The sequence below is a fragment of the Strigops habroptila genome, chromosome 20 (genome assembly GCF_004027225.2).
Source record: "Strigops habroptila isolate Jane chromosome 20, bStrHab1.2.pri, whole genome shotgun sequence".
Classification (NCBI taxonomy): Eukaryota; Metazoa; Chordata; class Aves; order Psittaciformes; family Psittacidae; genus Strigops; species Strigops habroptila.
Window position 1 is genome coordinate 4,662,647 of NC_044296.2, and position 15,275 is coordinate 4,677,921.

The 15,275-nt window shown below is 47.9% G+C and overlaps 1 protein-coding gene across 10 annotated transcripts in view; it reads left to right on the plus strand.

The window, feature by feature from the left end:
* Positions 1-15,275, plus strand: part of PTPRS (protein tyrosine phosphatase receptor type S) — a 98,138-nt gene that overhangs the window by 38,945 nt on the left and 43,918 nt on the right. For 5 of the 10 annotated variants that reach the window (XM_030509390.1, XM_030509394.1, XM_030509392.1 and 2 more), the window contains exons 6-8: positions 1,327-1,338; positions 11,668-11,937; positions 14,172-14,753. In XM_030509390.1, coding sequence (XP_030365250.1) covers positions 1,327-1,338; positions 11,668-11,937; positions 14,172-14,753 — 864 coding nt within the window. The remainder of the gene's footprint in view (positions 1-1,326; positions 1,339-11,667; positions 11,938-14,171; positions 14,754-15,275) is intronic. The other 5 variants (XM_030509391.1, XM_030509393.1, XM_030509395.1 and 2 more) reach the window with 1 other exon arrangement.

Sequence of the window (15,275 nt, forward strand, 5' to 3'; positions counted from 1 at the left end):
ATGGAGAGAAGGCTTTTCATAATTGAACGTTTCCAAGCTCCAGTTTTAAAATAGCCTTTTGTGGCCAGCTGGAAAATTGCGTTTGGAATTTGCCCTCTCGCCTGGGCCCCAAAATTCTGCTGTTGGGAACGTCAATCTGGATCGGATGCTAATTCAGGGCTAAATCCTTTGCAGACAGCTTAGCTGGAATGGTTTGGGATCTTTTTTGAAAGACAAAACCCAACAAAACCCCAACAAGAAGCAGGAAAAAAAACCGTGGGGATTTTTCGCTTTTCTTTCTAAATTTCCTCTACCTTTCTGGCCACTCGGAAACTACCCGGGAGACAAAGGTTGTAACCGTGGTGTTGCTTGTCTCCACACCTGGCTGAGAGTCGGCTCCAGGTGGATAGCCCTCTTTCTATCCAAGTTAGCCTGTGTGTTCCTGAGGCTGCCTGACAAACAAAGCCAGCATTAACCGGCTGAGAGAGTGCGGAAACCACCGCGTAAGCGAGCTCGGCCTGTGGTTTGGGTGTTTCTCATGCTGTTTAATTCCTTGTTTCTTGTGTGTTAATACCGTGGAAAGGTAACAAATCTCTGAAATGGATTTGCTTTGGTGGGAGGGGAAAGTTCATGCACATTTTCCTTCCCGTTTTTTTTTTCTTTCTTTCTTTTAAAAGAGTCCTGAACACTCTTGTGTTTCCAATTGACTTGTTTCTCCCATAACATGCTTGTCTCTATAGAACACCTGGGATAGGAGTTGTAAGTTTGAACATTGCAAGGAAATGTTTTTGGTTTTTGGTTTGCTTTTCTTTTCTTCTTCTAATTATTTCTTTTTGTTTTTCTCCCCTTATTCAGTCCCACTGTGGAGATAGCACAAGCAGGGCCGGGCGCGGGGCTGGTGGGAGCACGGGCCGGGGGAGCGGTGGCCAACTTGGGACCTCCTTTGAGTTGGGGCTTCTCTGCCCGGGGCAGGTTCCTCTCCCCCTTCTCTAAAGAGCAGATGCACTTGAGGATGTGAGAATTCCTTTCTGGGGTTGGCACCTCTGCGGGGTGCTGGTCCTGCACCAGGATTGCTCACAGCCTGGCCTGTACAGAGTTTGGTTGTTCTTAAAAGGTACCTAGCTTGGATGGGAGGGGGAACGTCAGGAAGGCAGGGAAGAGGGTCGTTACTATCTTCCTTTTTTTTTTCCTTTCTTTTTATTTTGGTTAAGAGGAAAAAAAAAAAATCAATCAATTTGCAGCTGACAGCCTTGAGAAGGCCTTTTTTTACTCTCTCTGTGTTTCCCCTATTTTTCTCTTCTCCTCATGTCATTGTGTTCCGCATCAAACCCCCTTAACATCCCTCAGAGCTACGAGAAGGTTGGTGTGGTTTTTTTCTTTTTTACTTTCTTTACCCACATTTTTACATTCTTAAGAGAAAAAAAAATAAAATTAAAAAAAAAAAACACTAAAAAAAAAAAAACCTAAAACTATTTAAAAACAAAAAAAAAAAAGAGAAAAAACAAGAAATCTTTAAGATGAGCGAGACCCGCCGTTCCCGGGTCTCGCGGAGATGAGTTGAGTTGCATTGTGGGCCTCTCTATGCATCCTTTGGTAATGTTGCTGAGTTCTTGCACTTTTTTGTCGTCATGGTTACCTTGCCGTTTGGACATTGGGCCTGATGCATGATAGGAGAATGTAACAATCTTCTTTGCATGCCACTTTTTCGATTAATTCTGAATTCTTTTTTTCTCTCTATAAATAATGTATCGTTTTGGGTTTTTTTTTCTTTTCCGATTCTGGTTCCTTTAAAGTGGATTTACTCTTTTACTTTCTCAGTTGGTTTTGTTCCGTTGGGTTTTTTGCTTTCTCTTTTGATTTCCTGTTTCTGTTTGGATTGGTTATGCTGTGCTGTAGTTGATTCCAAACGCATTGTGAGAAGCCAGTGTTCCTGCCCACCCGGTGGTAACTGAACTCCTCAATCCCTCCAGGAGGAAAGGAGTCACACAGCTCTAACGCCTGTCCATGGAAGCCCTGCTATTTGGGACAAGCCTTTGTTTTGGGGGGAGGGAAGGATCTGGGAAGTGGAAAAGATGGTAAGAAGCCAGGCTGTCGATCCAAGAGTTAGAGCAGAGCCTGGGTCCCGTTATTACTTACGTATTTGTGGGAGGTGTGGCCCTTGTTCCACATCCTGCACACAAAGAAAAACCCTGCTCCCTGCTCCCAAGGGCTTCATCAGCGATGCAGAACTCGCTCACTGGTAACCAGCCGCTTCCCTCTACTGATACCTGAGACACTGTGCGGGAGCTGAGCTGCTGTCAGCCCGGGAGGGGTAGAGGCACAGCGTGCTGCCGGGTTACTGAATCACAGTCACCTTTCCTTAGCACCCGTGTGTGCCTGGAGAGCCCCGTCCGCGGGCAGAGCCGAGCCCCATCATCAGAGCTTGTAGGAAGGAGGGCGATGCCTCATCCTCGCAGTGTCGGGAGGGAAGGGCAACCAGCCACCTGCAGAAGGGTAGCTGGGTCTCATGGCTCTGCCTCTCCCCATTTACCCTCTTCCTTCCCATCATTGAACCGTTATTACCTGGCTATACAGGCACGTTGAAAACCAGCCTGGTCCAGAGGCAGTAGAACCCTCCTTTCTGAAGGAGGGTGGAAAGAGAACTGCAGCAGTGGTAGACTGAAGGAGGCTGCTGGGACACATCTGGCAGCTGCATCTCCGTTGTAAACAGCAACAACAAAGCTGACAAGTTACATTCTAGCTGAAAATGCCTCTTTTCCCTCTTCTCATCTCCCTGTTTATCCCCAATCAGCTTCTGTTGCCTCCCATGTGTGCCTCCTGAGGCGGTGAGCCACATGGGATAGGAAACAGGCGGGTTTTTTGCAGTGTGTTAGTCGTACCATTGGTGCTTGGTGCTCTTGCCCTTTGCAGAATTGAATGCCCTTCTTCTCCCTGTTTATGCATTTCCTTTTGCCCATCAGTCCTCACTACTCAATAACCTACCCAAGGAGTGGCTTTCCTAGTGTACAGGTATTAAAGCTGTGTGATTTTTGAGAAATCCAGTGCAGTATTGACACAGTATCTGTCTCTCTCTTTCTCTATCTCTCTCTTTCTCTCTGTCTGTCCTTCTCTTTTTCTTAAAATGCTGAGATTTCAGTGCTCGGACCCTCAGTGCTGGTATTCTCCCCTCTCCCTTTCAAGTCTCTCCCCCTCTCCCCATAGAATCAAGGGTACCACTCCGAAATGCTGCACTGTTGACAATGTCTTTCTGAAGCGGCCAGTTGTGGCTCTTCTAACTTTGATGCCAACAAGAGCCAAAAGACACCCTCCAGCCCTATGCTCTATTTAAAGAAAAAGAAAAACACAAAAACAAACCAAAAAAAGAAGAAAAAAAAGGCTTGTTCTATTTAAAAAGAGCAAGAGAGAAGGAATAGTATTTGAAATGAGGTGTTCCCATCCCACCTCCCTCCTGCCTAGGACTAAAAGGTGATAATCACTACTAATTACAGGATTTTCCTTCATGAATAGGAGTTTGAGTTTCAGGCTTTAGGTGCAATTAAAAAGGGATTTATACACCATTGGTTTTTATTTGTTTATTTTCTCTTTCCTAAAGTATTTCTAACGTGTCCAAATTGCACTGCTGCTGCTAGAATCTCTGTGATCTGAGAAGGTTTTAACTTGAAATTCTTCCTTAAGAGCCAATAAAATAATAATAATATCAACAACACTAAACTAAAGCTAAATTGGATGTAGTCCTGATAGGCTGGAATGACACTGGGCAGGGAAATAGAGACTCAATACCTGGCTAAAAGAGCTCATCTGGTTTGCTAGAAGTTACGGGCATGGTCTTGAAATTCTTGGTTGAGGATTTGCCTTGTGTGTTATTATCAATCAGATCATGCCATCCTCCAGAATAACAAAGAATCTTGCCAACAGGGAATTTCCAAGCTCAAATGCAGAAGTATCTTCATGGAGACCCACAAAAGCAGAAGCAGAAGTAGGTGAGATGAATTCTGCCACCAGTCCAGGGTATACGAAAGGTTCTAGTCTGAGCCAGTTGTCCAGGAAGTCAGCACACCTGACGATGGGGATGCTGATTTTGATGGGAGCTGTGTCTGGCTTTCAAAAGCCATTGGATGCTTCTCTGTATCCATTGGGACACAAATACTGTCAAAGTGGCCCATAGTGATTGCAGGAAAGGACAGATTCCAGGTTCTGTGTGTCAGGAGATGTCTGTCATGATGGTTGAGCGCTTCATGCCTCTCCTTGCACAGTGCAGGGATGTGCCTAGCACAGAGGAGGCTGGTTTGGGAGCCTGGCAGTTCTCAGAGCTAATGAGAATGGGAATGGCTGTGAATAGCTTCCATGCAGGGAGCTGCTTGGCCTTCTTTAAGCTCAGATGGGAGGGAAACAGTTCTGCCCGTTCTGAGAGGCTTTGAATCTTGCCCCAGAGGGCTGAGACATTCACTGCGCTTTGGTGGATAAAACCAGGTTGACTCACTTGTACCTGATGGTGTTTTTCTACAGCCATCAGTGAGTCAACACGTGCAGGGTCCAGGCTTTGCCCCATGTATCTGCTGTCCTGGATCTATGCCCACAGCTGTTTTGCACCCTTGAAACCAAGCACTTTGTAGCTCTCCCCTTCATTTGGAAAGCTTCACGCTGCCATCTCCATTGCTCTGCTTTGATCCAAATAGCCAGCTGCTTAGCTCAAGATAGAGCCTGGCGTGTGGACTGAGTCTCTCTGTGCCCTTCCACCTTACAAAGGGAAAGGAAGGATGAACATCGCACCGTGGAGCTGGGCTTTAGCAACCTCTGAGTGTGCAGAGCAACCTCTCTGCTCTTGGTACAGGACAAATTGTCGTGGTTCGATTGACCAGAATTAAAACTTTCCCCCTCTTCCACGCAGTGATGCCCCGTCAGGAGTTACAAAAGGCAGCAGTTGTGGTGCTGCAGGGATAATCCTTTTCCCCCTCCGCTCGAGCTTCTGGTTGCTCTGCTCTTTTCAAGCACAGGCAGTCTGAAATGGTTCTGCAGGCATTCAGAGCAGCGCAGGGCCCTTGCTGTGCCTGCTCAGCCCTTGCCTCTTCTGCTGCAGGAGTACAGTGCTGAGTCACCCAGAAGCAGGTTCTGCAGCCCAGGTCCTGCTGAGAACACTTCATTTTTCAAGGCTCTCTAGAAAACCTCCACTCATTGAGAGAAGCAAAGATAAAAACAGGCCAGGGCTAAACACATAATAGCAAAACTAGTTGAAATCCATTAAAATAAAAACCATAGAAAATGTACAAATAGTGTGCCTAGGACCTCTGGAAATAAAGCTTCAAAATGTATTAAAATGTGACTAATTCCACAAATAATTTAGCCTGTAGCCTGCTCCTGGGTTAAGTTTGGCTCATGTATAATTTGAGCATCAAACCAGAGCTGCTGGTGCTCAGCCCGGCCCCCGGTAGACAAGTGGATGGGTGCTCAGCTTTTCGCTTCCAATGCCATTTCGAGGTCAGAGGGAAATCATTTCAGTTGCACCATGGACTTAACAAATAGCCACAAGGTCAAAACCCTCACTGGTGTTTTAAAACGTACCATTTTAATACGTTTTTAGCCTAGCATTGCTAAACTCTTTAATGGAAAAGGAGGGAGGCAGAACCACTGCTGCTTTGTAGAGCTGCCCCTGTAGTGCCGTTTGCCAGGCACTGGAGTTTAGGGAGGGAGAGGTCTATGATGGCTTTTGAATGTGATGTTAGCACTTCCATGGGTGGGGGAGCCCCCTGTCTTGTGTTTGGGGTGTCCTCAGCTCTGAAATTCTAGTTCAATCAAAGCAAAACAAGCAACTTTGCTGTGTTTCTGCAGAAGGATTTCTCAAGGGTATCAGGAAGTGGGAATGGATACAAAAAGCCACCCCCCAAAATCAAATCAAAACTGTACATATATATATGTATATATATGACTCTCTCTGTATAGAGGGCACTTTGCAGGAACACTGTGCTGTACTGATCTTGAAATCTCTGCCTGCCTGTGTCTCTTACACCTTTTGCATCGCTGTTCTCTTTGTTTTAGGGGAAAAAATTAGATTACACCTTGTCAAATTCAAATAACAAAAATAAACCAGTGAAGTGTGTGTTTAGTGTTACAGAGCTGCTTGGAAAAAAAATAAATCTCACAATTGGGATCAGATTATTTTCTATTCAATCCTATAAAAAGCAGCAGAAAAACAAAAGAATTACAAAAGACCAGAGATGTTCAGCCAGCCGGTCACTCAACTAATGCGCTTTAACTGGAAACGTAACAATGATTGGGAAGGTAATGGATTTCCTCCAGACCAAATCCAAGCCTTGGTCTCATTCTTTATTTATCCACCTATTTACTTACTTTTATTTACTGTGAAGGAAATGAGGAAGGAGATGGGCCTGAGCAGGGAAATGTCTCGTCCTCTGGAGGGACGGAGGTCGGAAATCCAAACCCGAACAGCGTCTCGCCCCAGCGGAATGAACTTGCAATTGGAATGGGAGAGGGAGAGGCGGAGGCGGCTGCACGGACAGCACAGGGGCAGGGACCACCTTTTGGGAGGGGAGGACAGGTGTAATCTAAGCTTCACTAATAATGTAGAGGCTGCACATTATTTTGGCACCCTTTCCCCTACCCCCTCCTCATTTTGGAGCAAGACGGAATGACTCCTGTCTCCCCAAAATGGCCAATAATGTCCGCCTTCTCACCTCATTTGGAGCAGCAGCTTGCTGAGTGTCAAAATGTTTAATACCATTTGGTTTTGTTTGGTGCTTTCAACCAGTCACTTCACTTTCTTTGGTTTCCTTTTCCGATTAATTTTCTTCTTGAAGATTACAGAATATGTTTCTCTTTGAGTTGGTTTAATGTGAATCGGGGTTTGAAGTGACGGGTTCTTGTCCAGTACGTTCTCCCTTCCCCACCTCGCTCCTCCTCCAACATTTTTCTCCTTGAGCTAATCTGGAAGGGGCATAAAAAGTGGAACTGGTGGGTTTCCTCAGCACAAACTGCTTGGCTGGTCCTCAGATTTCTCTCACTAGCAGCTTCCTGGGAACACATTTTAAGGATGGATTCTGGTGTTGCAAAAGTCAACCCTGGATCTCCCAGTGTCTCTTCCGATCAGGTCTGTAAATCTGTCCCTTTCCAAAACATCTCTCACCTCGTGGACCCCAGCTCTGTTTTTAACTGAGTGGTGGTGGTGGGGAACCTCAGCGGTGTTGATTGGTACCTTCTCATTGGAAAGAAGAATGCACCAAAAAAGCCACTCACAGAACACAAACTGGGTTAAACCTCCCTGCACCCGTGAACAGCAGCAAAACTAATTGGCTTTACAAGGCTCTGAAGTTATGGAACTGTTCCTTTTCTAATGAAATTTATGTTAAGCAGAATTCGGGGTGCAGATTTGCCTGGGTGAAATAAATACTTATCTAACAGATAATATTAAACAGACTCACAACTAACTGCACTTAAATCTTTCTGTGCCTCAGAAATGGCTTCTCTGCATCGAATTAACTTGACTTGCATCCCAAATGTCCAGCTCCAGTTCTCAAATCTGGTTCTACCAATAACGAGCTGTATCCTTGTTTGAAAAAAGCTCCTGGGAGTTTTTTGGCCATTGGAACTGTGTGTTTGTGTGTGCCTGCTTGTGTGTGTCTATCGGGAGATGTTGCACATGCACATGGAGCATGCACATACGTGTATGCATGCAAGGTTGGCTTCGTAAAACAGGTCTGACAAAGCTGTCGTGGAAATCAAACATCCCTGAAACTCAGGGAAGGTGCTTCTTGAAACCAGCAATTGGTAAAAAGTCTTAGAGAAGTGTCTGTAGTAGGGCCCTGAGTGTCTCGTCCCAACTTTTCCTTTCCAAAGAGGGCAGTCGTTCTTTTCTTTCCAGTCCTTTGAAAGTGTTGGATAGCAAAATGGAAGGAATCTCTTCACCATGGTTTTTTCCATGTAAAATTTCAGGCTTTCAGCTGCTCTGTGTGAACCCCAGCTGGACCCAGAGCTGAAATTGTCCTTGACTCAAGCTCTAGCTGCACTTTCTTCCCACCACCGCTCCTCCTCCTCGGCCATCACCTAAACGCTGACCCAGAAATTCTCAGCTGGACAAATCTCATGTCAACAGCCAAATCAGAGTGGTACAGCAATTAAACCAAACAGCAGCAGGATGGCTCCTGGTACCCAGAGATGAGCCCTCCAAGTATTGCCTGTTAAACTAGATTCAGTTGTCACAGCCCTGAGCCATAGCAGGGATGTATCCAAGGACTCTCTGAGGTCTCCAGCATTTAATGGTGGAGTTATTTTCACATCCTAGACTGATGTGTGGATGTTTGTATATTTGTGCACATACAAGTGTGTAGCTTTTTTTAAACCAGGATGCACAGCAGAAGTGCTACGACCTCTTTGGGTCTCGGTTAGCACTAACCCTAATCTAAACCCTTCCTTTTCACAGAATGCACATCAGCTTGGGCTGGTGGCATCCAGATGTCGCTTCCCCTTAGTGAAGTGTGATAAATGCTGTTAAAATGCGGGCTGCTGCAGGGAGGGTGGGCAGAGCTGCCTGGCAGTGCTGTGACCATGCTCTACACAGCCCCAGCCCCGAGCTTGTGTTGTGTGAGTGGATCTCTTCCATCCCTGCCCAGAGGCAGGCAGGCAGCAGCGCTCTGTTCCCTTCAGACTCCGATTCTCAGCACTCCACCATACATCAAATGATGCTTTTCAGTTCTTAAATTCTGGTTCGTTCTTCCTTTTTCTTCTTATTTTTCTCTTTGGTTTCCTTTCTCTTTCAGTTCGGTTTTGGTTTCTCTGTAATTAGCCTCGGTTTGAATTAATTGTCTTGTTGCGTTTCCATGACAACTCAGTGTCTGCATCCCACCTGCCGTTGTTTGCTGTTGATGCTGTTTGCTGGCCGGATCTTGTCCGGCGTATGTCTCCCCATTTCTCCTCACCTCTTCCCACCTTGCCTCCCCTCTCCAGAAGGTGACATACCAGCCCCTCCTCAGAAGAGTCATCCCCCCCTGCCCCCCAGATCTGTCTGCATGTTGACCCCACTTGTTCTTTTCAAGTTCTCTCCATCTTGTCTCAGATTGTGACCGGCGTGGTCTTCGCATGGCTCCATTTTCTGAAGTGTGGTACCTCCTGAAGCAGGCAGTGGACAGAAGGATGGAGTAGGCAATAGGGACGTGCCCTCATGTCTAGGGCTAAAAGTCTTCCCTTGCAGCACAACAGGAGGGAGAAAGGATCATACTGCCTGGTCTCTTGAGCCAGTGCTAGTGCCTGAGGTGGTGCAAATACCCTGGCGCTCTCCTTAAGCCTTTGTCTAAGCAGAAAGTCATCTTCTAGTGTTAGTGTCCAGGTGAGTTTGCAGTCCTTCCCTCCCCATTCCAGTCCTTTCCCCAGCCACACTGGAGGTGAGGGCATGCTATCCGTTCTCTTGGCAAATCCATGCATGCAGGAATTCTCCTTTGACATCTCTGAGCGCCTAATGCCACAAATCTGGAAGTCTTCTCTTCCTTGCCTCTCAGTACTGGTTCCTGGGTACTGGTAACCATGCAGAAAAGGATCCAGTAGCCCCGTGGGAAGAGCACACCTTCTATGAAGACATCTCCTTGTCAGCTTGCAGGAGGAGACAGGGGCTATAGCTGGCTTTTGTTCAACAAAGCCCCACGAAATGGAAACAGCCACTACCTCTCCTGCCAGTGCCCTTTCCAGCTGGAAGGATCCATAATGTTGACTAGCAGCCAGGGAAGTGGGCTGGAAGATAAACACTAGAAAAACCCAAGACATCAGTTCCAGGGGACATCTGAAGGCAACTAGGACTTGGGAAGAGCAATGGCAAGCTAAGCTCTGGTGTCCTTTGCATTGCTTTTGCATGGATGCAGTTGCCACTGATTTTTCAGAGAGGTTACCTGGGAACAGGACAGCAGGGACAGATACCTCCATCTCCCCGTGCTCCCACCGTCCTGCCCCCTTGCTCCCCGTGCCTGAGGGGAGTTCACTGCATGGCTCTCTGAAGCTGGAGGAACCCCGCTCCCTGCTGCTGTGCCTGCGTCTTCTCGGGGTCTGTATCCTTTTGTCTTTGCTTGCAGGATGGGTCCTTACCCTGAGCTCCCTCCCTAGGGCCTCTTTTGCGCATTCCCCTGCTTTCATCCCTAAGGAAGAGCCCCCACCTCAGCCAGCCCAGTTAGTTCAGAAAATGGAGCCACGGAAACCGCAGCCTCCCCTTTGCGTCCATGTTCTTACTGTGTAAGGTCTGGAAGCTGCATCCACCTCTCTGCTAAGGAGATGCACAGAACATGTCACTGTTTTCTCAACGTTAAAGTTTCATTACCTTGTTTTTCTTATTAATTCTATTCTATTTATTATTCCGCCAGGGCTGAGATGTGACAATGTGAGCCACCACATTGGGTCACATCAGCTAGAAAAAGTATGCAGCATTAAAGTGGGTTTCCCCCTCCCCTCCCTCTCTTTCTCTCTCTTCTTTCTCCCTTCCCCTCCTTGTTCTCCTTCTCCTGGTCTTCCTTCCTTTCTCTGTCGCTCACTTTCTATTCAGTATCCATGTGGGCATTTGCTAGCCGCCCAGAAATGATATTTCTCTGCATTTTCCTCTCTCTTTCTCTTTCTCTTTCTCTCTTTTTCTCTCTCTCTTTTTTACCTATTTTGCATGATGTTTGTGACTCTGAGAGCTGCATCTATCGATGGAACCGTGTCAGATCTTAAAGAGGCTTCGTTAGGGTTTCTATACCCGAAAACCACAAAAATTTCATTAGAGTTTCTCATCTTTTCCAACTCCCTCTCGCTCCAGGGGGGGCTGCTCCCCCTGGGCGGTTCTCACACGCAGACACCAACTAAATTCTGTCCCGCTCCGAGGACTCCCTCTCCTCCCTTTTAAACATTTTTGCCTCTTTACTTTCCAAGTGGTGCCTCTCTGGCATTGGGGGATGTGACACTTCTCTCTTTGTTGAATTCTCTGAGTCCAACAAGGCAAAAAAACCCTTGAGAAGTTTCCATCTCCATCCCAACCTTCTCCTCACCACCTCACCTCTGCAGCATCCCTCGGGCAGAGCGGCCGGTGGGAGAGGGCCCTTCTCTGGAGATGGGAGGAGGCACCTGGACCACTCCAGGCCGTGGTGGTGGAGCTGCTGTTCCGTTTTGATGTGGGAGAAGGTGATCTGGGAGTCAGACTCCACTGGAGAAGGGGAGGAGCAGGTTTCCTGGGGCGCGGCGCGGGGAGCGGGGGGCCCCAGCGCTCTGGAGGAGATTCTCACCGCTCGCCAAGCCAGCTCTTGCCAGTAAAGATGAGAAATTGCTAATAAATTTTTGTGTATTTATCTGTGCTGTGATGGGTCTAATCTTGATCAATGGAACCCTGTTGCTATGAAATATCGCTTTTATGTCTCTATTCTATATATTGTTTGTGAAGTAAGAATTTATTTGAAGTTTCATTTTGTTGGCTTTTGGTTTTTGGTTTTTTCATTTATTTGTTCTTTTCGTTTTGTTTTGAATGAAGGAAGAAAAGAAACGATGACAAACCCCATCTATATTTAAATTATCTTTTGCTCTTTTTTCTTTTTTCTCCCTTCTTTTCTTTTCCTTTTCTTTTCTTTTTTTTTTTCTTCCTTTTTTTTTCCCTTTTCTTTCTTTCGTTTTTCGTTTTGGTTTGCTTTTTCCCTTTTGTTTTTTTGTTACCTCTGTGCGTCTCGTCCACAGTTCGCCGGGTGGCCCCTCGCTTCTCCATCTTACCCGTCAGCCACGAAATCATGCCCGGGGGCAACGTCAACATCACCTGCGTGGCCGTGGGTTCGCCCATGCCATACGTCAAGTGGATGCAGGGAGCCGAGGACCTCACGCCTGAAGATGACATGCCCGTGGGCCGTAATGTCTTGGAGCTCACGGATGTCAAGGACTCAGCCAACTACACGTGTGTGGCCATGTCCAGTCTGGGAGTCATAGAAGCCGTTGCTCAGATCACGGTGAAATGTAAGGGAGTGTGAGCACGCCTGCGTGAGCGAGTGCGTGGGTTCCCTGCCTGCATGGGAGCTGCTGCACGCGTGTCAAGGTGTGCAAAGCACGTGTGGGGTGCACGGCAGTGCCAGAGCGTCTGGGCATGTGTGCAAAGCAAACGTGGGCTCATGTTGCGTTCATGCATGTGAGCATTGGTAGATGAGCTCAGTCGTGCCCGGCAGCCTTCATGGTGCGTGAGTGGAATTGCGCCTGTCTGACTGTGGTGCCTGTTTCTGCTTGTGTCTTTGCCTTCTGATCTGCATCTGAGGAGTGTGGGGACACAGTTAAGCATGTAAAAAAGGTGGTCATGCATGAGTGTGTGTGTGTGCATGGGAGAAGGAGCAACGTGGCTGTATGGGCATGTGGGTGCCTGACTGCATGTATGTAAGCCCGTGCTGTTACAAGCCTGTATGTACACGCGTACGTATGTGAGCATGAGCAGGAAGACAAACTTTTGCACAAGTACCATGTGCTGGGATCTGTGCATGTGTCTTTGGGGATCCCGCGCACAAAGAAACCCTCAGTGAAGGGGAAGCTGGTGGCTTGAGATCTTCCCTCGCTTTAGGACAACTGGGCTATTTGTTATGAGGAAAAGTGGGATTCAAACCCCTGCATGCTTGTTTCTGTCCTGGGCTGTGAGGCTGGCTGGGCAGTTTGCAAGGAGCCTTGGATGGCTTGGAACCTGCATGCCGTCCTGTTCCAAGGTTAGAGATTCGGCCAAGGCTCTGAGGATCTCTGGCACGTGTACCCTTGCAGTAGAGCCTAGTTCCAGCGTCTTAGTGGCCGCTGTTGCCTCAGCAAGAGGGGGAATAACCCCAGCTTCCAGCTAGCAATTCCCAAGAGGAGCACGGGTGCAATCTTCAATCTATTCTGTCCTCAGCAGGGGAGTATTAAAACCCAAGCGGGATGCCCCTGTGGTTGGGTGAGTGTAGAGCTCTTTGTATGAGCTGGTGTCTGCTCTGAGTGATGGCATTGCTCACGAGGGATCTGGGGAGAAAAGGGGGTGGGAAAGGAATGCGGGTGGGTGGGGGAGAGGAGGAGAAATACTTTGGAGAAGGGGAGGGATGAAGAAAATCAATCCTGTTGTGTCAGTGCATCAGACTAAGAATGGTCTGACAATAGACATGAGTAGGGACAAGTGAATCTTGACATGACACTTCCTGAGCTTTTGCACAGGGAAGTGGGCTCACATGCTAGCAGAAGGATGCCTGGGGCTGGACTGAGGTGCTCTTTATTTTCCTGAGTATTTTCTTCCTTCTCCTTTTTTCCTGTCTTATCCTATCGATTCAAGAAGCTGCTGTGTAAGATACATTGCTTCTGCTTCTATTCTGTCTCTTCAGATGAGGAATCTTGCCCTGCTGGTACCTTCTGCCTTTTGTCATTTTATTCCTATTCTATTCCCCCTTCTGGTCCTGCATGTAAGCATCCGCAATCTTTGCCAGGCAGAAGATGAAAGGAGAAATTAGAGCTTTAGAGGTGCTCAAGTCTAGAGAAGATGAGGTTGGAAAGGGTCTAAAACGTGTAGTAAAACACATAAAGCTTCCTGCTAACAGTGTCTGACATTGTGCGTGCGATCTCCAGCAAGCTCAGTCATAGAATGGTTTGGGTTGGAAGGGACCATAAAGCTCATCCAGATCCAACCCCCTGCCACGGGCAGGGACACCTTCCACTAGAGCAGGTTGCTCCAAGCCCCTGTCTCCAACCTGGCCTTAATTTTCTTACACAGACAAAGCCAAAGGTGGTGTTCTGGATGAGGGACAGGGAAGATGAGTATTAACACATGCTTGTGGCTTCAGAGGAAGCACTCCGAGTACTTTGGTTCTGGAGAGCACAGTCCTCACCCTCCCGCTGCCGCACGCTCAACCTGGAGCATCGGCAGTGCCAGCGCCTGTCGGAAGATGCGATTACGTGCTCGGAAGGAGCTCCGGGGAAACTGCTTTTCCTTAGTGCCACGTGAGCCGGCGGATGTGCAGCTGAAGCCTGTGCTAATGGTTCCAGATGTTTAGCTGAACACTTCCCTTTTGATGGAGCAGTTTAAGGAGGATAATAGAGTGGATAACTAGGTTCATAATATTTCAGCAGCACTTTACTGAGCTGCCGCGCTGGGATTGGTGCTGTGCCTCTGGCTCCTACAGCCATAACCAGCCCAATTAGGCACCATTTCAGCTTATGTGGGGTTTATTTAAATGTCTGTTCTTCCTGATTCTCAGCACTCCCCAAGGCTCCTGGGACGCCAGTGGTGACAGAGACAACAGCAACAAGTATCACCATCACCTGGGACTCTGGAAACCCAGACCCCGTGTCCTACTATGTCATTGAGTACAAGTCTAAAAGCCAGGATGGACCATATCAGATCAAGGAAGACATCACCACCACGCGCTACAGTATTGGGGGGCTCAGCCCCAACTCTGAGTACGAGATCTGGGTCTCTGCAGTCAACAGCATCGGGCAGGGGCCTCCCAGCGAGTCCGTGGTCACTCGCACTGGGGAACAAGCTCCTGCCAGTGCCCCCCGTAACGTGCAGGGCCGAATGCTGAGCAGCACCACCATGATCATCCAGTGGGAAGAACCAGTGGAGCCCAACGGGCAGATCCGTGGCTATCGTGTGTATTACACCATGGAGCCTGATCAACCCGTCAGCAACTGGCAGAAGCACAACGTGGACGACAGCCTCCTGACCACGGTGGGCAGCCTGCTTGAGGATGAAACCTACACAGTGCGGGTCCTGGCCTTCACCTCCGTGGGAGATGGGCCTCTTTCCGACCCCATCCAGGTTAAGACACAGCAAGGAGGTGAGCACCTGGATCACTAACCTGGGATGCTGCGGGAGGGAGCGGTGTTGTATATAGCATTGTCTAGCTGTGGCTGCTGTGTCACTAGAGCTCTTCTTTCTTTATCGATTGTCCTAAACCAGAAGTAACCTCCTGGGAGGAAGCTGAGTCCAATAGCTGGATCCAGAGAGCCTGGTGCATGGTTTCTGGCCTGGTTGTTGGTTACATGGGTGGGGGAAGCAATTCTGCCAAGAGAATCCATTTCTGCTGTGCCATGTTTCAGAGATGCATCTTATTGCTTCCAGTTTCTAAACTTCTTTAAGAGACCTAAAAACACTCGCTGCCCAGGCAGTGGTGAAGCCTATGTCTTCCTAAAGTTTCTTCTACCCAGAAACTACCTTCTCAGAGATGAGTGGGGAGCAAAACAGAGCCTGAAATGTCACAGCAGATGTGTTGAGCTGAGAAGAAAAGATGTTTTGTCATAGGCTGTCACCCAGCATGCTTTTGGGTGCTCTGCTGATGGCGTGGGGTTCTGCTGAGGAA